Raw genomic sequence first — 21,984 nt, forward strand, 5'->3', positions numbered from 1 at the left:
TCTTGTAGACCCAGGTCTGCGCTGCCCGCCCTTGGGTAATCTTATTAAACTCGATACTGTGACTTTCATCACGTGGTGTGACAGACCGTGTCGTCTGCATCAATCACGGTTCGCGTCAAGCACCGTGAATCTTTCTGCTCACAAGACTACTCGCCCATGGATGACGATGTCGTTTCTATTCACTCATCTCATGAATCCGGTCCAGAAGAAATCGACAGAAGGGCTATTTTAGAGCCTGTCGTTCAACGCGTCGTCGATGCACTCGGTGGTTACGAAGGCGGCGCCTACCGCATGGGCGATGAAGTCAGCGGTTGTCTCCGAGATCTGAAGAAGCTCTGGCGAAAGGATGATACAGACGACGAGCGTACGGTAGCGCGCATATTTTGGGAGACCCGGGTTCTCCCAAATGACCTTGTGCCGATATTGTTGGCGACTGCAGGCAAGGGGCTCGTGGAAGACAAGCGGGCCATCGCATGTGCAGACTTAATGACTGCCATGACCTGGCCAATCGATATGGCGGAGGAGCTGCAGGAGCTGGATGAGGAGCTTGATAAAGGGACGGATTATACCCAGCTGATGTTCAGCCATCTCAATTACAAGGCTGCGCTTCTGACACCAGGCGTTATGCAAGCCCTCTTCGGGATTGTACTCCCGCCAATCTCAAAGCACGCAAAGGAGAGGAACGAGCGCGACGGACAGATAGTAAATCTGGTTCTACATCTCATTCGGAACTTGATATTCATCAAGGACCTCCCTGCAAATATGTACCTCAGTGCGGACCAGGCGGAGTACTCGAGTTTGCAGACTAGACTTGTGAAAGCACTATCGGAAACACACACGCTGGACTTGCTTCTGACCATTGCTGCCAATACATCTAACGATCCTCTTTTCAACGCATCAAATACCCTTGTACTCGAGATACTCTACCTCTTATTTCGCGGCGTAAAACCTCATCTACTGGCTATAGATCAATCAAAGGTGGAGTGCCTTCTTTTCTTCTGCTTGTATTCTAACGGCACCTCAGCAACCAACGCAAAACCTTCACCGGCTGCTTGTTGCAGAGGACAAGAAAAAGAAAGATTTAGCAAGAAATGCATCTTCCCGCCACTCCCGTTTCGGAACAACTGTTTCCGTTCAACTTAAGCCGAGCAAGAGATCAGCAGCTCCAGATGCAGACACCGAAGACCGAAACGATTCAGCGCATGGGAGCGGTCATGGGTCCAGACCGCTCGTCCTTCATCGCCAGGCAGCTATCACACGAGAGTCTGGAAGCGTCCTCGACTTTGCGAAGCGTTCTAAAGCTCGCAAAAGCAACAAAATTGACGAATTAGCCCGCGAGGACAATCTATCTATAGAAGCCAAGATAGTCCTTCAGGGTTTTGCCCGCGAGTCTGTGGATTCATCGTTTAATCGTCTGTATAGTTGCTTTTCATTCTCCTAGTCCTCACGATTCTCTCGGCAGCGTTCCTCCGCTCTCTACTCAAAGATATCAAGTCCGAGCGCCCGAAGATCAAAGAAAAGGATCATCTTCGACTCCTCTACGTCACGAAGTGGTTCCTTGAATTTTTCCTTATATCCCGCTCCAACGAAAAGGCCGTCGAAGGACAGCGAAAATGGAACCTCGGGCTAGTAGCGGAAGTTACCGACCGCGGGTGGATCATCTGGGTACTGAAGCGGATGAGACAAGCCATGGAAGAAAAGGTATCGCGAAAGTCAAAGCTATCACCTGTTCAGGTCGTTGGCTCACATTAGCCATATTTTTTCAGCCGAAAATGTGGAACGAGCTGCAAGCGGGAATAGAATGCCTTACCCAGCTCCTTCTCCTGATCGACATCATGTCTTCGTCGGTAATCTCCGACCCACAGCTCAATGAGGCTGCTGCTGTCTTACAACAACAGCTGATTTATAATGGCGAAGTTCTAGACATCTCGCTCGAAAGCCTCCGATCGTACAAAGAGGGGACACAATCGCTAGCCTATTTAAATGCCACCGTGCATCTCGCTTATGCCTTGCTACGGATGTTGGAACGGTGGGGGAAGGAAAATACCGGGGCAGTGTACGTCAGGAAAAAGAAGCCGGGTAAGAGGAAGAAGACTACGGGTAAGCCATGCATTTTCCACCTTCAGTGTCATTTTAAGTTATCGCAGGTCAGGGATTAGCTGATGAAGATGGTGTGCCTGACGTCGAGAACGAGCCTGATGGAGATAGTGAGGAGGAGGTCGTCCACGAGACAATGTTCACCTTTGATGCGTTTGAAATGGTGCGTAGCACGGTCGAAGCGGAACAATCGTTTGACAGTTGCTTGATTGATGGCAGAAATTCGCAAACTCGGAGATAACGAAGACATTGCTAACATATCTTTCGCGCTACAGAGACTTTGATTCCGCCGAGTTTATGAAGAGGGTGGTGAGCTTGATCCACCGACAAGTCGTCAAAGCTAAGGCAGAAGGTCTATATTTCAACGTACGTTGCAATTCCATGCTGTTTGTCTCTTAACACCCAACTTCTTGTAGGTATCGACACTCAATCTTTTCAAATCTATTCTCGATGATCAAAAGTCATTGCCGAAAGACCAGTCGTCTAAGGACCTTGTGAAATTGGTCAATTTCATTTTGCACAGGTTCTTCAAGGCGTTGGAAGAAGAGCCATTCCTTGCGGTGGAGGTGAGGTTTTCATTTTTGTTATCTCACATGCTAACGCTTACAATGCTTATCTGTCTCACAATCTGAAACAGGCATTCTTCCCCAAGAACCGCGGACACTGGAAACAGTACTCGAGCTGGGAACCGGAACGCAAAGGCCGCCATGAGCGCGAGACAGTAGAAGATACCCAATTCCCTCCCGAGGTGCAGGTCAAGAAGGGTTACTCATGGAGTGAGCAAATTGGAATTGCAATAGCTGCGCTGGTGGAAGATAGGAAGACCGAACTTGTAGAATGGGTCAAAGACGTTCGTTTCCATGTCAATCATGTTGGCCAAAGACTCCCTAATCATTTCCCAAATGCATAGATTCTGGTGCTAGTCATTCGCCAGCGCAATAGGATTGTTGAAGAGACGGATCAAAAGCACAAAGACGAAGACACTGACTTGGACGACGATGAACAGAAGAAGCTAACTCCCTCCGCAGACGCAATCTCCAAATTTATCGATTATTGTAAGTGGTTCTGGATGATTTTCCCTCTGCGCTAACGCCTTGTCAGTGGTACCGTACATCAGCGATGAACATGCAGAAGCCGCAACGAAGAATTCGACATTGAAGCTCGTGTTTCGCCTATTAAAGTTCACCATTTATGACGAAGGTTCGTTCTATCGCGAAATTTGGAGCAGTGACCAGCTGATCAGTTCATAGATGGTGACGAATTACAGTGGATCGTTCCAGCAGCAATTATTCCTTCTGAGCTCCAAAGCAGCCTCAATGTCGTTGATCAATTCCTCCAACATCCCATCGACCTTGACGGCAAGAAGGCTTCGCAACTCTTGAGCAAGAAAACCCGTCGGCGACGCAGGCGTCGATCACCCTCTAACTCTGACGTCGAGCTTGTCGATGATGACGAACCCAAGCGCAAGAGACGGGAGAAGAAAAAGAAGGAGGAAACGCAATACAAGTCAGCACAGTTCATTGAGGACAGTGATGCGGAGTACGGGGATATGGAGGCCTTCCTCGAAAGGGAAAAGGCATTAAGAGATAAAGCTGCCATGGCAGCAGCGCAAAGTGGCAAGATCGGAACCATGCGAGCAGCGGGAACCAAGAAACGGCGGAGAAAAGGTAAAGATGTTGAGGCTAGGAAGAAGGGTAGGGTGGGGAACTCCGAGAATCAACCGGCTGGAGAGTCCAGCGCCGATGAAAATGTCTTGGACAGTGAAGATGATATCCTCGGATCCATGCGGAGAAGTCGCTCCTCAAGTCCTAGCGCTCCAGCATCTCGGCGTGCACCTAGGGCACGCCCAAGACCTCGGCCGGTTCCAAAGCGTTCTGCAAAGCAAGAGATTTCTATGGACGCCGTGGACGAAGGTGATGCAGGGATGTCAGTGGGCGTTCGACGCACCGTGAAGGGGCGACTGGTCCTTTCCGAGGATGATGAACTGTGACAGTCCATCCGTCATGACCGCATGTGTCGTCATCCCGTTTGAATGTAGTATTGATTTTTCTTCATGGTTTTAAGTTTTGCAACAGACGCTATTATATACATCCCAAGAGCTCGCTTGGCGGTAATTTATTCACCAGTATTTCTTGTTCAATTTCAGCGCTAAGCCCGCGGAACTCAAGTAGGGTATGCATAGGGGCCACAAACTCAGTGACATCTAGCTGCAAGCCGTCACCTCCGTCACCTTCTGCCCGTATTCAGTAGCAATTGCGAGAGACCGTGTCGATATCAGCCAGCGTTGCAATTCTGAGGGTGCAATGTTGCACGTGGACAAAAAGGAATCGGACGCGTTGCATCTGCATTGCATTTCACAATCATATCTGAAAGCGGACCCGACTTGCCACCTTTTGGCTGTATAAAGTGTTGTGGAGCCCACGCGCAAATGACTAGGGCGTTGCGATCAAATCGCTTCCAACGTGTCAACTTTTTTTTTGCCATTGCCAGCTTGGTCTTAAGTGTCAGTACCGGTCCGCTTGTAAATCCCTTTTCACCTGACTGCAAGACAGCGTAGTGATAGGTAAATATATCTACATAAGCTGCGTTGACTCGGATGCCACCTGCTAAATTTAGCGGATAGAGGCCTTGAAGGTAAGCTACTGGCTCCTTTCCGAAGTGCTCTTTTGCTATTGCAAAAGGAGTAGCCAACGGGCTATATCAATTGTCCCCGTTGCAATTGGGGGCCGCATTATTAAAGTTGACAACCTTCCCGAAGAGCTCATACTTACATACGAAGGCGCCGGCGCAAATGATATCCGTTCATCTCAAAAAGTTGGTCTTCGGGATTCGACTCGGAGGAGCTCTCTCCCAGAGAGCCTAGGAGAAACATTGTCCCGAAGGTCAAGATGATCTACTTCTTTCACCTCCACTGAGAAGTTTAGGCTGAAGCCTCTTCCCATGCAAATCTTGGAAGGTGTGCTAGTAACCCCATTATCTCGGTTAGATATGCCTTGACCTTTCCATGAGGCTGGAAGGAGAGCTCCCGAGATAGCTTAATTGCCGGTGATCGCGACATCCGAGTGCTCAGGATTGTGAAGATTAATGCCACCACGATCAGACTTGTGGCCGCCACTGGGCAGCCAGATTTTCCGGCGTTATAGACCAAGACTTGGAAATATGCCATCCCAATATACGATGTATGTATATAGCCAAGCCAAGGACGGCCTCGATCAATGAGCGTGAGCGTTGGCTGTGGGACAGAAATAAATCGACGAAGCTCCAATGAGGAAGGAGGATGGTCGGCCACTGGCCACCGAGCCGCGACCCCATGTCCTATGGTGGAATGTTCCACGCCTTGCGCCTATCATAATTGGAACCGCATCAGATATTATGTATGGGGTTGAATGGGCGAGGTGCTCGACCTTCGGCTCTTACATGCCTATATTGGAGGTTCCGAACCGCAGGGATACAAAGCGCTCGACTTGATGCCAGTCGCAAAAATGGGTCCGTGTGTACCATTGTTAGGTTAGCTGCGGCGATTATTATTAGGTCGAACCTGAGTGCCCTGCCGCTTTGACCCTCGAACGCGACTGTGAGGCGTTGTATGGGAGCGACATGACGTACAAAAGGCAGGACATTAATGCGGCAAACATACCCAGGTTGGCTAATAAATGAAGATCACCAGAGGCTTGGATCGGAGAGAAGTTTGGCGTGAAGAGACTTGCACAGCCTTCGCGTGGGAGGACTTTAAGTCGGGGGTTGCCGATTGAATTGGTGGGGTTCACTCTGCAAGTGGATATACTACCAACTTGGTTAGCACGTCTGAGATAGTTTATTGCGATTTGGAGAAAGAGTATAGGCCCCGCTAGTCACGGAGCTGGCTGTCAAAAGGCATCGAGGTACTGGAATGTCACGTTTTTATTTCTTTTGTGAGGGCCTAGGTTACCTGGAACTCAAGTTGGAGTACCTTTGAGACTGTTTGAGAGTACTTGGACTAGGACAATGGGTAGCTGTCGGAACCGGATCTCACCGAAAGGTACCTTGGGTGTTTGTTGAGTTCCCAAGATATGTGGCTAAGAATTTCGATTAATTGTCTACCGATATATAGCCGAGGTGGCAGGTGATTGGCACCTCACCATTTCTGCACGGTGTAGAGAAGATGAAAATTCCCATCGAGCGGATGTTGATAGCCGCTCAATTGTTTGTTTGGCAGGATCCTGCCAAGTGGTCGATAAGGGTTGTTGGGAAGCTCAGGAGGCCATCTGTCACTCAAATGTCGTTAAATGTCAAGGGAGTGTGCATTTTGAGTTGTACTTGAAGGGATTGCCCAGGAATTGCGGAGCGATTGATAGAGACATACATACGTTGGATTGACGTTACAATTACTCGAGGGGGATTACCCAGAAGGATGATTGCTGGAGGACATACGAGTTTTGACGTTACATTAATACTATGATAGACGGAGAAAGACGGGGACCCTGAATGTCGGGGGTTCATGGGTGACATGTGCGAAGCAACTTACCGTGGATATCCGAGGGTTGTACTGTGAGCTCGAACGCTGAGGGTGATGCCAATAATATTCGGGGAGTGCATCTCAGCGAACACTTCGCAATAACGAAAGAGGTGTGGTAGACGTGGCGGAGTATCGCGGAGTTCTGAGTTTTAAAAAATTGAGTAGATTGAGGAATTTTTTGAACACGCGGAAGTAGATTTATTATATTTTTTTTATTGATCGGGGATCAACACACGAACTCATCCCTAAGGCACAGCGGCAATAGCCTGATGGAACAACCGCAAATTGCCGACGGGGAAACTCTTTTTGAAAATATTATAACTACATATGTAAGTACTTTTTTTGTAGCAGCTGGGGCCGGCGGTGTTGAACAGTCAAAGGGATTTCCGTGACTGAGAAGGGGGATTGGGATGGGTAGGAGGGGGGGGGATCCAAAATGTCTCATCAAGGTTCGTTAAGATTTGATTCAAGATTGCAAGGAATCAAGCTTGCCACCAGGGTCGCATTGAAGACATGTCGGCTGACTTTTTCAAAGCGAATAATTCGGAATCCGAGGCACTGAATTCTTTTTGGAATAGTTGCAACGGCTTGGGCGTCAATTCTTGTGGAGTCCTTCAACGTACGCCAACTATAATAACCGTCCAATCTTTTTTTTTACAACCCCGAACTATCCTTCCTCTCTCTAAACGTTACGTTATAACGTTACATGTCCTCGATGGCTCACTCCGCTGCTGAATCTGTATCGTCACAACCCGATCGTCCAGAGCGTAGCCGTAATGCTAAAGCTCAAGCTCGCCATCGTGCAAAGCGAAAGGCCTACATTGAGCAGGTCCGTTGTCGCGCTATACAACGCGAACTTGACGCGTTTTCTTACTCGATGTTTTTAGCTCGAGCAGACAGTCACAAAACTTCAGACTGCTCTAGGTTTCACCCCAGACCAGGTCGCTGCTTTACCGCCCCCCTTGGTCAAGATTCGTGAGCTCGAGCAAGAAAATACCCGCTTGCAGAAAGAAAATGAAGAAATGAGGCGTTTGTTGGAAGCTGACCATCGCGGTAGTCATTTGTCCTCTGACTACCGCAGGCACTCCATGTCAAACTTCCACGACACTCGTAACTGTGACCGCGACTTCAAGAAACGGAAGATGGACGACCTCTACTTGGTGCGTTGATACCTCACTACAACACCATTTATAGTCTCATAGCCCTTTTTTTGTTCTAGCCCCAAGACGCCCCTCATGGTGATCGTCCCCCTCCCCTTACAATTCCGCAGCCGCTTTCCCATCACCAGTACGGCAATATACCCTCCCACAACGGCACATCTGGTCATGGCGGTGTTTCAGGCAACTCCTCACTCTTTAATTTGCACGCTCCCGCTTTTCATCATATGCCTCACACCCCCTCCGGATCAAGTTCCACATCAAGTCCTCCATTTTCGGCGAGTGCTTTTTCCTTGCGCGAGTGACATAATGTCCTCCAAACTCTATGAGAACTCTCTGGATCCTAGTGACCATTTGTTTTCTGTTTCACCCACCAGCAGCCTACCCAAATGCAACACTCATCGCATTCCCCGGTTAACAGTCGCCCAAGTTCATTATCACATCACCCGCTTCCAAGCAGCTATCATTCCAATCATTACGGTTCCGTCAAGGTTGAAGACGATCATTACAGCGTAAGTTGTGCGGAATAAATATTGCGTCCGCTCGTTGACTGGTTTTTGCAGTCATCAAACCATCATAACCATAATGGGCCCTCCAACCATTACCACACTACCCTCCCCCCATTTGCCCAAACTGTGCCAGAAGCTGAAGTGGATAACTGGCATGCTTATTCGGCCGAACGTGCTCAGGTTCATCGGTAGAGCCGAAATGTCTTCATTTGTTCTCTTCTCCTCGGTTTAGATGATACCCCCGCTCTAGTGCTATCATTGTTTCGCTGCATTTCGCCTAGCTCTCTTTGTCTCATCGCTATTTTTCTTTGCCATTCTAGAGTCTACGACAGCCTACCACTTCTAATACTTACCTTCGCCACTGTAAAAAGTTATCACGCATTCTAGTGGATATATGTGCATGAATTGTATAATACTTGATACTTATTGTAATGTAAGTAGGTGTGTTATGGGTATTATTGCTGGACTTGTATCCCCCTACGGACCTTATCAATTTTGCACAGCTCCGATCAACTGACTGTTGATGCGGTTTTGGTAACCCCGTCAATTTGGCCTTCGCGGCTGTTTCAAATGATCTGCCAGATTCTTCGATGACATTTACGTATATCCTTTCGTACACCTGTTCGAAAAGCTCAGCGAACTTCAACGCTCTCGTTCCTGCTTACCAGTCAGCGCGAAGCTGACCTCCTCGGTCATCCCATCATTTCTTCGCGGTCTTACACGTTGCCGACGTCGACGGCGAATTTTAAATAACCATATTCTCCCAAGCGCCAAGTGCGCACTAGAACAACCAAGGCAGTGAACATTCTGATGGAAACGAACGGGTCACTCTCTCGGGCATAATTCAAAACCCTTTTTGCCTCTAAAAAATCACTGCCCTCTTCATCTTTGGACTCTGCGAACAGCTCTACCTCGAGCTTCGGGCTTCCTTTGGATGTGCATCGGATTCGCTGGATCCATGATTGATGAAGAGAAGTTCTGGGCTCGGACTAACGCCGATTCGAGGCCTTCCTCCGGTTAGAACGACATACCCTTGGCCGGGCGTGCGTCCCCCACCCACCTGGCTGGCTGGATCTAGCAGCTTTATCGGAGCATTGAATTCATGAAACGAATGGCAAAGACCGCAGGGGCTCCGTTGTCAACTTGACGACTGGGCTTGACGGTCACCGTGGCATACTGCGCCCTAGACTTCCAACGCCCACATACCAGTGATTATGAAGCTCATTTTTTAACCTTTGATGCTGCGGGCTGGCTATTGTCGTCTTTGATGATTGATAATGATCGAAATTATCTCTCCGACGCATCAAAGCCGTTCAGATCTGTCAGAACGTGTCGGCGCAGCTCGAGAATGAAACGGAAATGTTCAAGTTGCCCCCCCTTTATCCCCCTTTGATGTGTTTCAGAAATACAGGAAAGAATCCCTCAGCGGACAGATGCCATTTTGAATGTCAAAGCACCGAGCATATAATGAGCCACATCCGTCCATCCTCGGCGTTGTGGACGTTCTGTTCCTTCAAAAAGCTGGCCGGGATGCAGGGAACGTTAACCTATCTTCTAGAATGCCCGTTTCCAACGCCACTGCCAATGAATATGTGCACCACCCACAAAAGCCCCAACGGACCTATTATCAGGGAACTTATCCGATTTCGAAGGAGGACAAGGTTCGATTGGACCTATGGATGAGCAGCAAATATGAGGCCCTCCCTGAGCCCTCATCTAACGAGGCAGAGGAAATGGGGGTCGTCCCCTCGTTTCCTTACAAGGATGTGCCGATCTATGGCGATACAGCTGATATTATGGGTATGTTCCACAGTGATTGATACTGGATGTGATTGATTAATGATATGAACAGCATTGAATTTTCATGGCGTTCGGGGATGCTTTCTCACCCCGAGGAATGTCAGTGAACTGGTGGAAACGACTGGCATTCGTTATCACGCCTGGGTTGCGGCTATGAAAGTGCTAGAAGCATTTCCGTCAGTCCTTTGGTTACCTATGTTTCAAGCGTGTTGCTCAGTGATCATACAACAGACATGGCCTCGCAGAAAAGACCTATGTAAAACATGTTCTTAGACATTTCGTGGGTTAGACTTTTTTAACATGCGTGAAGGCTCACTGGTGGTCTTGCAGCTTTTTAGGCTCGGCCTGGCCATGTTAGAATCAGTCACTGGCCCGGTGGTCGTATTCGTAGATTCGCGCTTTCATGACAATAAAGCTGCCATGGTGGACGAAGCCCGCGCGCTCATGGATCTTTTTGACGGAGCTGATGTCCGACGCTGGAGGGTTATTATCACGGTAATGCGCTCCTAGTTGCGTATGCAGCCTTCCCTTGACCGTCCTTAGCTGCCAGCGACAGAAGAAGGCATCCGTGCTGCGCACGAACTCACGAACGAGTACAAAATACGCATACATCTCTCAATGGTGACCTCCCTTGCGCATGCCTGCGCCTGCATCGAAGCCGGTGCGACTATGCTGAGTATGAATGTCGGTCCAGTAAGTGATTCAGCATCGCAATTAATCCACCGTTCAAAGCCACTTCTGCTATCAGATCATGACATGGTTCGAGAAGAAAGACGGTGACGAAGCCGAACACCAAATTGCTCCCGGCCACCCTGGCATCAAGACCGTTCAATCCTGCATAAATTACATTCGCCAAAACTCTCTGAACACTTCTTTGCTAGTCGCTGACATTCGAGATGTAAGATGTCTTACTCTTCGCAGTTCGCTCCCGCCGTTCGGAAATTGCTAACTTCCAGCCGATGTCCTTCAGTGGGATGAATTGAAGCAATTGAATGGAATTGACGCCGTCGCGCTGAATCAAAAACTGCTCGATCAGATTTCCATGCAAGGGCTTACGACCTGGTCCCCGGAGATCATGGAAGACTACGAGTTTTCGCCCGCATACCGATGCGCCCGCGAAGCTAAATATCCTTCCGACTTCCTGAATCACGAGAGGGGTATCGGAATGGCTTTGTCCGCCGAAGATCGTAGCCTTATGTCTTCCGTGGTTTACATCCCTCTTGGGCAAAACAAAGTTTTCATGGAACATATTCAAGACGTCATCAGAAAAGAAGTCAGGGATCGGCTCTACCTTGACACCTTCGATTTGCCCCGTACTCTGTACCGCCGTAAACATGAATTGATTTTGGGCAAGGATGCAAACAAGCCTAGGCGCCGCGAGCGGTTCTCTATGAACACACCAGGTTCGTAGGCGCCCCTTGACCTTGAAGGCTCCGAAAGAGGAGGTCCCAAAAAGAATAGCGTTACTTATTCTCTCGTTCAGGCGCGCCGCTTACTAGGAACTTTATGATAACCACAACGTGTATGCTCTTTACTCCTGTTTCATGCCATCTTAGCTGTATGCACGTCCCCCAAATCCAAGGAAGGCATATCAAGGGCGATCAGAATGATCACTCACAAAGTTCATCGATTGGCAGCGGCATCCGGCGCCACATGACCAAGAGCGGCCAAGAAAACGCCGTTTGGGCGCCCAAATACCCAACTTAGTAGTAAAGATTGATGCGGATGAGGCCATGTGGCCCCATCACGACGCGTGATTGGAAGAAAGAAGTCTCGCATCCATTTCATTATCTCCCTGTCCCGCGTTTCAGGCCGGAAATCTGCAGAGCGCCGGGGTTGAGCCAATATGACTTTTTCCCGCGCGCGAACCGCCCTTCGCGACATAGATTGAAAGGACCTCATTATGAGTCCCTGAACGACATCAAACGCCGCGCGAACCTTAACGTTCAAAAGTAGGTTGTATCTTATCTCGCACTCAATTCAAACCAGAGCAAATACGTGGCTCGTGATACCCAAATGTGCATTAATTTGAGGCTTTGGGATGGAAATAACCTGGAGGCGAGAACTTTGTTACAATATGGAAGCGATTGCGAGAACTGGGGAGGACTTGCTGTTTCAGTGGTAGATTGTTTAGAGACCATCCCAAATTCTCTGCAATCCAGAACGTGGACCTTGGAGCTTTTCCCGAGCAAGGAAACGTTCTTCTTCTTCATCGATTTCACGTTTTCCGGTAATGAGATCGGCCTCGCTAGCGGGGATTGTCGAAGTGCGGAAGTAAAACTTGTATCCGCCCCATAACAATAAAAAAATCGGAATGGCGATGTAAGATCTGGATGGTGATTAGTACTCCAGAGGATCATGATCGCCGTCGCCACTGACGTGATGAATGAGGACGATACAAAGGGCAGAAAAGCGCTGAAACCTATTTAGTGTGTTTAGCGCGAATTCTAAGACATGCTCAGATAAGTACTACCGTTGAAAAACAGCACGATGCCTGTGAAAATCAAGGCAAACCATGACGCATATGGTTGGAAGGGTGCCTTGTAAGGGAGAGTGTTTCGATCTATTCCTTGCGCTTTCAGCGCGCGCATGAAGGCGCTGAAAAAAAAAGTTACATCAGAAAACGACCATGCGCTCATTGCGAGTAACATACATATGCGTATAAGATATGCACATCCACGTTATAGCGCCAAAGCTTGCAATAAGGCTTGCGAACCAGCCGAACGCTATCGAACAACAAGATCAACGTGTATAAGACGAACAGATGACATTCATTCATTACCAACGGAACTCGACGAGGTTGCATTAAGGAATGTCAAGAAACAGACCAGAGTGTTCAGAATGAGCGAGGGCCAAGGAACCCCGGCGCGGTTGACCTTGGCGAATATGCGAGGCGCCTTGCGTTCCACAGCGAGGCCGTAGAGTGTCCTGGAGCCGATATAGAGGTCTGAGTTCGATGCACTAAGTACAAAGATTAACACCACGGCGTTGATGACATGGTTCAGGATTTTGATGCCGGCAATGGTAGTCGCTAATCAATGGGACGTTAGCACCGTTTGGCCCATAAGCGGGGACAAAGCACATACCTACGACGAATGGCGATGCAGCAGCACCAGCCGGAGATTTACTAGCCACGAAAAGTGCCTACAGCAAAGTCATGAACAGCCCCTTCCGCATATGATGCCACGTACGCTGCTATTACTTGGTACCGTCAAGCTAATGACGAAAGTACCGCCCACATAAAACACCAAAATACGGAAGAACATCCTACGGATAGCTCTTGGCACATTTCTCCTCGGATTTTCTGTTTCGCCAACGGTCACACCGATCAACTCTGTGCCGATGTACGAAAACAAAGCTGTGGTAAGGTTGCTCCAGAACCCAAGAAACTGGGCGAGACGAGAGTCGTGTACTTCAGCAAGAAGATATTCACGGAGAGGTCCGTAGGGTGCTCTCCAGTATCTGAAGCCAATACGATCGTGTTGGGGATTACCGCCGAGGTCGATGATGAGGCCCATCAAGATAAGGCCGACTAAAGCGACAACTTTGATGCTGCAGAACCAGAATTCAAATTCGCCGAAGACGCGGATGCCCAACAAGTTGATGAGGAATACTGATGTAAGGCATGTATGTTAGCTGAGCTAGTACGACCCGGTCGGACAGACGTCGTACTCAACAAAATGTAAATCACTGAAGCCAGAATCAGGTCATCTGCGTAATTGAACGGTCATAAGATGCACGCACCCATCCAAGCTTCAATCGGTACACTTAAAGTCCAATACTGCACCACAGCGCCAGCCGCATTAACGTTGTTCGTAGTCTGAATAAAGTACTTGAACACATAATTCCATCCGAGGGCGAAGCCGAAAGCAGGATCGACATAACGAGTCGCATAGCCTGCAAAGCCCTTCTTATGAGGGAGATATGCACCCATTTCTCCTAGCGAGATCATGACGAAGTAACAGACCAAGCCCATGAAGGAGTACCCGAACCAGAGACCCAGTGGACCCCCTCTGACGAGGGCGGTACCTGAACCAATGATGAGACCTGTGCCCAGCGAGCCTCCTAGCTAGGAAGAGCAAAAGAGTTTTAGTTAGTGTTGTAAAACACGTCATGACGGTTTGCAATACCGTTATCATGGATATCTGTCTCGCTTTCAGACCGCGATGCAAGCTCAACTCCTCAGAGGGGTCCACTAAAACGGGGTCAAAATCCTTATTAGCCTCGAAGCTGTCGAGCTTCTTCTCGGTGTCATCGCTGTGCGCGTCCATATTGTGGTTGAGGAGGGGACGAGACTCGAATGAAGATAAGGTCGCGCACTTTTTCCCAACATTTGAGCGACATGCAGAGTCGCTTGCAATTGATTTCGCCAAGGTGTTCACAGAGGGAGACTAAAAAAAGCGTCGCATGAATCATATCACGATAAAGACAAGGTACCGCTGGGCAGACTGAAATTTTAAACATACCGTACGACATGTGGTGTATCAGAGGACAGGTGGTATGTCTGTTCTCTTTTGAAGGTCTAGTAAGACGCCCCCCAGTCTCATAGGCTCGAGTTGGGTCATCGTGCCTCGCATTGTCGTCTGAGACAAGAAGTAGCGCTTGAAAATTGATTATTGATATGACATTTGGCAAAACCATGATGAGGGACTGGTCATTCTCAAAAAGGCAATCATAGTATTGGCTCTTCGTTTCCCAGCGGCGCCACTAGACGTACCCGCACCACAGCGGAAGCCCGTGACACGCTCCACCGCGCCTGACAATCATGATACCTACCTCTATCGCATAATTGACAAATGTTAAACTTGTACGACACCTGAATGTTATGTTCGACTCCGACGGTGTACTTTATGGCGCGTCGGATGGCACGGTGGAAGTTTGGGAGATCCTTCGGAAGCGAGGTGCGCAGTTCACATACTACGTTCTCAATTCGTGCAAAACGATGATGACGATCTTCAGGATATTCCTCGTATCAAGGGAATTTTAGCTCACTGAGGATGCGCTCAGCCATTTTGAAACGCCGCGCGTCATTGGGTGAAGCCGAATTCAAATTGAGCACCCAATTTGAATGGAATCTAGTAGTCGAGCCTCTAGTCGCTCCGGCACTATACACGAGGATCTTGAGTCAGGCCTTCCAGCTGATGTTGTTGCTGAGCGGCCAAGAATGTTTGTCTACTCCAAGCAATTACACAACGACCTAGAAATTGCCGTTGAGGAAGTCCAGATATCATGTCAATCCTTATATCTTCTTCCACAACAAAGCAGGGAGACACCGCGCAGTGTTTAGCACACCTGAAGACCAAGGAGGCGCGTCACGCGAGCAATATATAAAGATAAGCAAGACACACCTAGAGCGCTGCAGAGACCCACGGCCAGGAGCAGCGGTCCACAAATATCGGTGACAATTCATGCCTGCGTAGCACCTAGTGCCGGAAGGGCAGTGCTCGCAAAGGATCTGAGATGCAGCAATATGTATTGAAGTATAATGGAGAACAACCCCTTGTTCATGATGCGCAGCACACCTTCCGATCCCATTCGATTGTTTGAAGTCGACTACGAACATTCTGCGCGGTAAGCGATACCGAACTGTACTATGAGATACGCTGAACTGTTTGGAAAAACAACAATGACCTTTGCTTCTGGTAGCGTCATCGATGGTCTTGTTGGCTCCTGGGCTAAGACAATTGAGGTGCCGCTGAAGGGTTAGATTTTTTAATATATATGGCTAGTGTAGAGACCAGAGGGTGACTGCCCTTATTTGAAGTTCTAAGAAGCAACCCAATCGACCAGTCTCAATATTGCCTCGAGCGAGATATCATCGTGCCTCCTATCGCTATCTGAGATAAGTTGAACTGCAAAACCATGTGCATGACCAGCACCAAAAAGGAAATCACACACTGCATAGTGCTAGCATCTTCATCATGAGCCACCATGGCCATCTTCTAGTGTCCTTGTAAATTTAGTCTGAGGCCAAATTTACACTGGCAGGACACTGCAGCTGCTTTCAAATTGACGCATGTCATGTTTAAAAAGGCATGGACCTCAGCTGCTAACTCTTCAGTCACTCAAGTTTTAAAACCTTTGCGCACTTTCATCTAACTTTGAGCATCGAGGTTTCACATCTTACGACTTTATTCATCGACCATCATGCGTTTTGCTGCCCTTGTCGCTTTTGTCGTCGTTGCGTCGACTGTCCCTGGTCTTGCCGCTCCTGCTGGAAACTCGTATGTCTCTCTCAGACGGCCACCGAGAGACCCACTGAATGCATTCCTAGTCACCCACAGGTTACTTCCAAACGTGACGACTCCATTGCCGTGGGCGTGCACTTGTCAGTTATCCTATCAATGCAGCGTGTTCAGTGCGATCAATACTGACGTCTTGACAGTAAAAAATCCCCGGACGAGGTCATAGATGGCTCTGGGTCTCTAGGGGACGTGGTCTTGGGGAGAACCAATAGCAACAACACCAAACGTCAAACGACCAGACGTCCGCGTCAAGCGGGGTGGAGCACCGTTACGGTAAACGGTGAACACTGATCGCACAGCAGCAACGAGGAAGAGCGTATGATTCTGGTGGCGGTAGGGAACTGACTAGTACTGATCTAAATGGGGGGTGCGCGATATGTAACCAAATATCTGATAATAAGACGCGGTGTCCAATCAACGAAGAGTGTGATGAGGTTAACTGTCAGGTGGTGCGTCATGTAGTAAGCCAAGCTTGCACGGAGTCCACCCCTTTCTCTTGACTCGTTTACAGAGGGAACTAGCAGCAACAACGCCGAGCGTCAAGCGGACTCCTTTTTTATTGCGTGTAGTATTTCTTGGTTCGTACGTTGTTTTTGTACTCAGTAACTGGCACTGTACGGTTGACAAACTGTGCGCGTTCTTACTATTATATAGACTTAGTACATTCTATGTAACTCCACACCAGTCCAGCGTTCAAATGTTCATGCACAGATAATCTAGATCTAGTGAGTTGGGGCTGATGAAGCCGGTAAACTAGCATTCGACGAAGCAGAAGTTCAAACAAGGTTATGGTCCTACGTCCAACGATTGATCTGTAAGAACGTCTTGACCTCTCCCGGATCAATTAATTTGAATGTATGTTTACCCTTTTCCACAATTACATAATTATAAATCGTCGTTATATTAGACCCCGCTCCCAACTATTATTATTTTAAATCTATTCCCGTGTTCCATCTGCCTCTCACTTCATGCCGCTACATGCTGTGCCCAAGGGTGTACTTCTGCGCCCACAGTTCGAACAACACAAGCAAGAAGGACTCAGGAGCGACTGTCTATGATCTGGCTAGAATCCGAGGGGTGCGCGTCTCAGTTGGACTGGTTGTAAGGGATGCAGATGTAGAGGTTCAGAGAGAACGCGGAACCGGGGGCAATGCGTGTAAACCTGCCAGTAAAGAATCAGCGCCGTTTGGAAGCAAAAAAGAGAATAGGACCGCTCGGTACGCAATTCGAAATTGGCTAGGTCGGCGCGTCGTCAATCACCCCCGTCTAATCTTGGGATGGCATCAGTTTTGACATGGGACAAGGCTGGTTATGTGTCACATGCCGCCCTCAGCTATCCAGAGTACTGAGTCACCGCACTCCCTGATATCAAATAACACCTATTTGTAGACCTAAAGAACGTTCAAGGGCAGTCGATGAAGCTATGGGCACTCGACAAGTAGCTAGGGTTGGTGCAATTGAACGCCTCGTGCGACCTTAACGCACCGGCCTCTAGTTATATATAACACCACATGCCAGTGGTCACCGGTCATCTGCAGGAAACGCGTCATTGCTATGGATATCACTGGCATGCAAGATTTGTATCTAAATGAAACATTTCTTTCGCACACCAAACGATGTTTTTGATTGACGCAATCACAATGAGTGCCACCGCCACCATCCGACCTTTCAACAAGATCCTCAACCACGTGGTACGCCATCGTCATGCTAGTAAGTCACAGAAGGTCATAAAAGCATGTTTGATCTGTTGGGCGTGCAGGCACGTACTACTAGTAAGTGTTTCGTTCGGGTTGGGTTTTTTTGGAGGCTGCTTTTGACTGGCGAGCGTTTTTATAGCCCTCTTAGTATGATCCCCCAGGCGGGGAGTCACATCCGCAGCTACAACTGATGCTATGGACAAAACGCTGTGAGTTGGTTTCATTTATATATATCTTGTATTCCTAATATCCATTGTTTGCTCTCACGAGCTCTCTCCATATTTTGAATACGATGACTTTGCCACCTAATTTGTTAGGCGGCATCTGACATTGCATTCAGATAGCTCCGGTGGGTGCGGGTGTCATCTTACCCCGTACAATTAGCTAATATATCAATCTCCAGTGGCGCCGCGGGCCTGACTGATTGCTATTTACTCTACCGCAAAAATCCGAGTAGGACTGGCTTGTCCTTAAGAATGCTCTCATAAGGATCGCAGACCTGCACCCCCTGTATCAAGACACAATCTTTTACATTTCTCCCTGTTGATAAGTTATAGCCGTTTCGCTATGCCTGCATCGTTCGTACGCCACTCTGAAGTCGACGTTCTCATTATTGGGGCTGGCCCTGCTGGGCTCATGTGTGCGAATGCTCTGGCAAATGCGAGAGTAAACGTTCGGATCGTTGATCAAAGGTTAGTGGCCAATGACTGGCATGCATGCTTGTGATTTGATTTCCCGCTAGAGCTGCTAAATTAGCTGCTGGTCAGGGTGATGGAATTTCACCTCGCACTCTTGAAATTTTGCAGGTGAAAATGCTTCTTTGCTGACTGACTATGACTCGGTATTAACAAGTTGAACATAGAGCTATGGACTCGCCGAGCGCCTTATAAGGGAGTCTGCCCACATCAATCTAGCGGTACGCCTTTCAACACGGGCTTGCAGAATGCATGACTCATTGCATCCTAGGCCTTCTACAATCCTTCTTCGACCGGTGGTATCGAGGTTCGTAAATTCCCCTATCAACGAGGGTTATGCACTGAGTGTCCGTTATTAGTTTACCAACAGAACACAGAACATCACAGCTCCGTCTGCAAGATACCCATTCGAGGTGTGCTCATAAATTAGACAGAAACTGCATAAGCTGAATGAGATGAAGGCTGCACTTCATCAAGGAGCCATTGAAGCCATTTTCTTAGATTCTATGAAAGCGCTCGGCGTCGAGGTTGAACGATCGACAATACCAACTTCGATAGAGCTTTCCAAGAATGAGAATGAGTTGACGGATCCCACATCACATGCAGTTCGCGTTGCGCTCCAAAGACTAGACATATCTGAGGGTGAACCACGAGAAGAGATTGTCCATGCTAAATTTGTTGTCGGTGGTGATGGTGCGTTCCGAAGATATCAACCTAGCTATCATAATCATTTTCCTTGACAGGCGCCCACTCATGGGTCCGCAAACAGTTCGACATTTCGATGGATGGAGAACAGACTGGTGAGAATCTAGATCGATTTGAATTCCCGGCAACCTCAGTCTTGATTCATAGATTTTATCTGGGGTGTCGTGGACTTGGTGCCTGACACTGACTTCCCGGATGTTAGGAATAAGGCCGTTGTGCGTTCTAACTATGGCTCAGCTTTTGTCCTACCTCGAGAAGATGATCGCGTTCGCGTTTACATACAACTAGAGGACACAGATGTCATCAATCCAGCAACAGGCAGGGTAGACAAGGAGAAAACGGGTCCAGAGCAGATCCTTCAAGTAAGTAGTTTCTATCCAATATGACGAGCAGTCATCAATATTCCTCTTAGGTTGCCCAAAAAGCGCTTCATCCTTACAAGCTTATACCGACGAATGGGATTTTTTGGTGGACAGTATACATCAGTATGCATCTGACTATTTGCTATGAATTCGTGTTTGTTTGACGTTTGTGCTCAAGTTGGACAGCGAGTAGCCTCAAAATTTTCCATCAAGAATAGAGTATTTATTGCCGGCGATGCTTGCCACACACACTCTCCGAAAGCAGGTAAGTGTCTTAAATTCGGCCCCTCGCTTTCAGTCTGGTTACAATAAAATCCTAGGACAAGGAATGAACGCAAGTATGAACGATAGTCATAATCTAGGTATGTTTTTTTGCCTGAGACCTTCATTGAGCTAAAGGGCTTTCTCAGCTTGGAAAATTGCCCTAGTTCTTCGCGGGTGGGCAGACATGTCCCTTTTGTCGACGGTAAGCTCTTGTGCATTTATTTGACGACTTTCTCACGCTCCATTGATAGTACGAATCCGAGCGCCGTAAATTCGCGTTAGATCTGATTGAATTTGATAAAATGTGGTCCACCCTTTGCTCTTCCAAGTCCTTGACTGAGCAGAACGGCAATGGGGATTCAGGCGAACATGTCTTGAAGTGATATTATGCTACCAACAGTCTTGTCCTGTCACTAATGCCGCGAGGTTGTAGGGCTTTCCAAACAGACTTCACCAGTGGCATTGGGGTACATTATGACCCTTCGATTGCAGTCAATGACAGAAACCAGGAGCTGGCTAGTGGTCTCGTGATCGGCAAACGTGTCCCTCCATGCAAATTCGTACGTGCAGCAGATGGACGTCTGGTTGAGCTCCAAGACCTTCTTCCTTCGGACTTCCGCTTCAAATTGCTCATTTTTATTGGTGAATTCGGTGACCAACTTCAGCAGGCGAGGGTCGAGTCGATGGCCACGGACATGCAGGCACCAGAGTGCTTCTTGAACCGTTATGCGACACCCGGGAACTCGCGATTTGATATCATCACGATTAGCAAAGGCCGAAAGGAAGTATTTGAATTTTTGCGGCTCCCTACGCTTCTTCGCTCTCACTGGTCAAAGTGAGTGTTTACTAGTTCTTGTCAAGCGTGATGGTATTGATTGAGGTGCTCTTAGGGTGTTTATTGATGACACCGATGTCACTGGTAGCTTCGGAGGAGAAGGTTACTCATATTATGGAGTGGGACCTGAGGGCGCCTTTGTTGTTGTTCGTCCTGATGGCTATGTTGGAGCCATCGCACCACTGGATCACGTTGAAGTGCTTGACGCGTATTTCGCGTCGTTCATGAAGAATTGAAGATTCCCGCTTAGTTTTAATGATAAATTTTCTTTACATGCTGCTTCATTAATATTACCTCCCAGCACTACCTGAAATTCTCCCAGTTATTTACATATCCACAACCACTCTTGTACTCTTTGGCACGCCGCACAGCGCACCAAAACTCTTTATTCTTTCCTCCAGATGAGCAGCTACCGCCAGCCACTTTTACTGCACCTGAAACGTTATTTCCGCTGAGCCACTAACGACGAACTTCTGTAGTTGGCTCCTAGGCTAAGACAATTGAGGTGCCGCTGAAGGGTTAGATTTTTTAATATATATGGCTAGTGTAGAGACCAGAGGGTGACTGCCCTTGTTTGAAGCTCTAAGAAGCAACCCAGTCGACCAGTCTCAATATTGCCTCGAGTGAGATAGCATCGTGCCTCCTATCGCTATCTGAAGTGCAAAACCATGTGCATGACCAGCACCAAAAAGGAAATCATACACTGCATAGTGCTAGCATCTTCATCATGAGCCACCATGGCCATCTTCTAGTGTCCTTGTAAATTTAGGCTGAGGCCAAATTTACACTGGCAGGACACTGCATGACACTATAACCTGCGGAAGGAGGCACAATATAGTGCGTCACCCACAGTCTTCTCATGTTTAAAAAGGCATGGACCTCAGCTGCTAACTCTTCAGTCACCCAAGTTTTAAAACCTTCGTACGCTTTCATCTAACTTTGAGCATCGAGTTTTCACATCTTACGACTTTATTCATCGACCATCATGCAATTTGCTGCCCTCGTTGCTTTTGTTGTTATTGCGTTGACTGTCCCTGGTCTTGCTGCTCCTGCTCCTGATCCAAACTCGTATGTCTTTCTCAGACAGCCACCGAGCAGACCCACTGAGTGTATTTCTAGTCAC

The 21,984-nt window shown here is 48.2% G+C and overlaps 7 protein-coding genes across 7 annotated transcripts; 5 read left to right on the plus strand and 2 right to left on the minus strand.

Moving 5' to 3' along the window:
* Positions 1-134: 134 nt before the first annotated feature.
* On the plus strand, positions 135-4,305 carry DEU56DRAFT_819532 (timeless protein-domain-containing protein). Its single transcript, XM_041354025.1, has 11 exons — positions 135-978; positions 1,025-1,412; positions 1,463-1,701; positions 1,767-2,100; positions 2,148-2,260; positions 2,317-2,463; positions 2,514-2,663; positions 2,735-2,947; positions 3,008-3,152; positions 3,199-3,297; positions 3,348-4,305. Exons 1-11 carry the CDS (start codon positions 157-159, stop codon positions 4,085-4,087), a joined length of 3,390 nt encoding a protein of 1,129 aa, XP_041205567.1. The 5' UTR covers positions 135-156; the 3' UTR covers positions 4,088-4,305.
* Positions 4,306-4,660: 355 nt separating this feature from the next.
* DEU56DRAFT_819536 (uncharacterized protein) lies at positions 4,661-5,788 on the minus strand. Its single transcript, XM_041354026.1, has 2 exons — positions 5,515-5,788; positions 4,661-5,440 (listed from the first exon to the last, which is right to left on the minus strand). Exons 1-2 carry the CDS (start codon positions 5,596-5,598, stop codon positions 5,018-5,020), a joined length of 507 nt encoding a protein of 168 aa, XP_041205568.1. The 5' UTR covers positions 5,599-5,788; the 3' UTR covers positions 4,661-5,017.
* Positions 5,789-6,940: 1,152 nt separating this feature from the next.
* Positions 6,941-8,733, plus strand: DEU56DRAFT_819547 (uncharacterized protein). The gene is made up of 6 exons (XM_041354027.1): positions 6,941-7,041; positions 7,091-7,421; positions 7,480-7,752; positions 7,812-8,027; positions 8,130-8,261; positions 8,313-8,733. Exons 2-6 carry the CDS (start codon positions 7,299-7,301, stop codon positions 8,448-8,450), a joined length of 882 nt encoding a protein of 293 aa, XP_041205569.1. The 5' UTR covers positions 6,941-7,041; positions 7,091-7,298; the 3' UTR covers positions 8,451-8,733.
* A 1,625-nt stretch (positions 8,734-10,358) lies between these two features.
* DEU56DRAFT_742098 (uncharacterized protein) lies at positions 10,359-11,469 on the plus strand (the record flags this gene model as incomplete). The annotated part of the gene is made up of 4 exons (XM_041348908.1): positions 10,359-10,553; positions 10,602-10,751; positions 10,807-10,956; positions 11,029-11,469. 4 exons carry the CDS (start codon positions 10,359-10,361, stop codon positions 11,467-11,469), a joined length of 936 nt encoding a protein of 311 aa, XP_041205570.1.
* Positions 11,470-11,944: 475 nt separating this feature from the next.
* On the minus strand, positions 11,945-14,329 carry DEU56DRAFT_957657 (dicarboxylic amino acid permease; the record flags this gene model as incomplete). The annotated part of the gene is made up of 10 exons (XM_041359268.1): positions 11,945-12,387; positions 12,438-12,480; positions 12,532-12,656; positions 12,712-12,784; positions 12,841-13,089; positions 13,145-13,202; positions 13,250-13,671; positions 13,731-13,748; positions 13,803-14,127; positions 14,189-14,329. 10 exons carry the CDS (start codon positions 14,327-14,329, stop codon positions 12,189-12,191), a joined length of 1,653 nt encoding a protein of 550 aa, XP_041205571.1. The 3' UTR covers positions 11,945-12,188.
* A 1,647-nt stretch (positions 14,330-15,976) lies between these two features.
* On the plus strand, positions 15,977-16,719 carry DEU56DRAFT_982612 (uncharacterized protein). The gene is made up of 3 exons (XM_041359900.1): positions 15,977-16,282; positions 16,333-16,386; positions 16,444-16,719. The coding sequence occupies exons 1-3, from the start codon at positions 16,206-16,208 to the stop codon at positions 16,592-16,594; spliced, it is 282 nt and encodes a 93-aa protein (XP_041205572.1). The 5' UTR covers positions 15,977-16,205; the 3' UTR covers positions 16,595-16,719.
* Positions 16,720-18,567: 1,848 nt separating this feature from the next.
* DEU56DRAFT_742053 (FAD binding domain-containing protein) lies at positions 18,568-21,097 on the plus strand (the record flags this gene model as incomplete). The annotated part of the gene is made up of 15 exons (XM_041348904.1): positions 18,568-18,692; positions 18,743-18,806; positions 18,863-18,916; positions 18,967-19,002; positions 19,055-19,108; positions 19,157-19,388; positions 19,439-19,495; positions 19,548-19,762; positions 19,813-19,885; positions 19,941-20,027; positions 20,083-20,124; positions 20,173-20,228; positions 20,278-20,405; positions 20,460-20,861; positions 20,917-21,097. 15 exons carry the CDS (start codon positions 18,568-18,570, stop codon positions 21,095-21,097), a joined length of 1,806 nt encoding a protein of 601 aa, XP_041205573.1.
* Positions 21,098-21,984: the final 887 nt, after the last annotated feature.

Source organism: Suillus clintonianus, assembly GCF_016758775.1.
Source record: "Suillus clintonianus strain FC179 chromosome Unknown DEU56scaffold_69, whole genome shotgun sequence".
NCBI classification, from domain to species: Eukaryota; Fungi; Basidiomycota; class Agaricomycetes; order Boletales; family Suillaceae; genus Suillus; species Suillus clintonianus.

Bases quoted from the DNA above. Each gene is read 5' to 3' on its own strand.
- DEU56DRAFT_819532 (XM_041354025.1), top strand. From the start codon at position 157: ATGGATGACGATGTCGTTTCTATTCACTCATCTCATGAATCCGGTCCA. The intron at 2,101-2,147 runs GTAAGCCATGCA...AAGTTATCGCAG, and splicing joins TAAGAGGAAGAAGACTACGG to GTCAGGGATTAGCTGATGAA. The intron at 2,261-2,316 runs GTGCGTAGCACG...GATTGATGGCAG, and splicing joins CCTTTGATGCGTTTGAAATG to AAATTCGCAAACTCGGAGAT.
- DEU56DRAFT_819536 (XM_041354026.1), bottom strand. From the start codon at position 5,598: ATGGTACACACGGACCCATTTTTGCGACTGGCATCAAGTCGAGCGCTT. The intron at 5,441-5,514 runs GTAAGAGCCGAA...CAATTATGATAG, and splicing joins GGAACCTCCAATATAGGCAT to GCGCAAGGCGTGGAACATTC.
- DEU56DRAFT_819547 (XM_041354027.1), top strand. From the start codon at position 7,299: ATGTCCTCGATGGCTCACTCCGCTGCTGAATCTGTATCGTCACAACCC. The intron at 7,422-7,479 runs GTCCGTTGTCGC...CGATGTTTTTAG, and splicing joins GAAAGGCCTACATTGAGCAG to CTCGAGCAGACAGTCACAAA. The intron at 8,262-8,312 runs GTAAGTTGTGCG...TGGTTTTTGCAG, and splicing joins TTGAAGACGATCATTACAGC to TCATCAAACCATCATAACCA.
- DEU56DRAFT_982612 (XM_041359900.1), top strand. From the start codon at position 16,206: ATGCGTTTTGCTGCCCTTGTCGCTTTTGTCGTCGTTGCGTCGACTGTC. The intron at 16,283-16,332 runs GTATGTCTCTCT...ATGCATTCCTAG, and splicing joins GCCGCTCCTGCTGGAAACTC to TCACCCACAGGTTACTTCCA. The intron at 16,387-16,443 runs GTCAGTTATCCT...ACGTCTTGACAG, and splicing joins ATTGCCGTGGGCGTGCACTT to TAAAAAATCCCCGGACGAGG.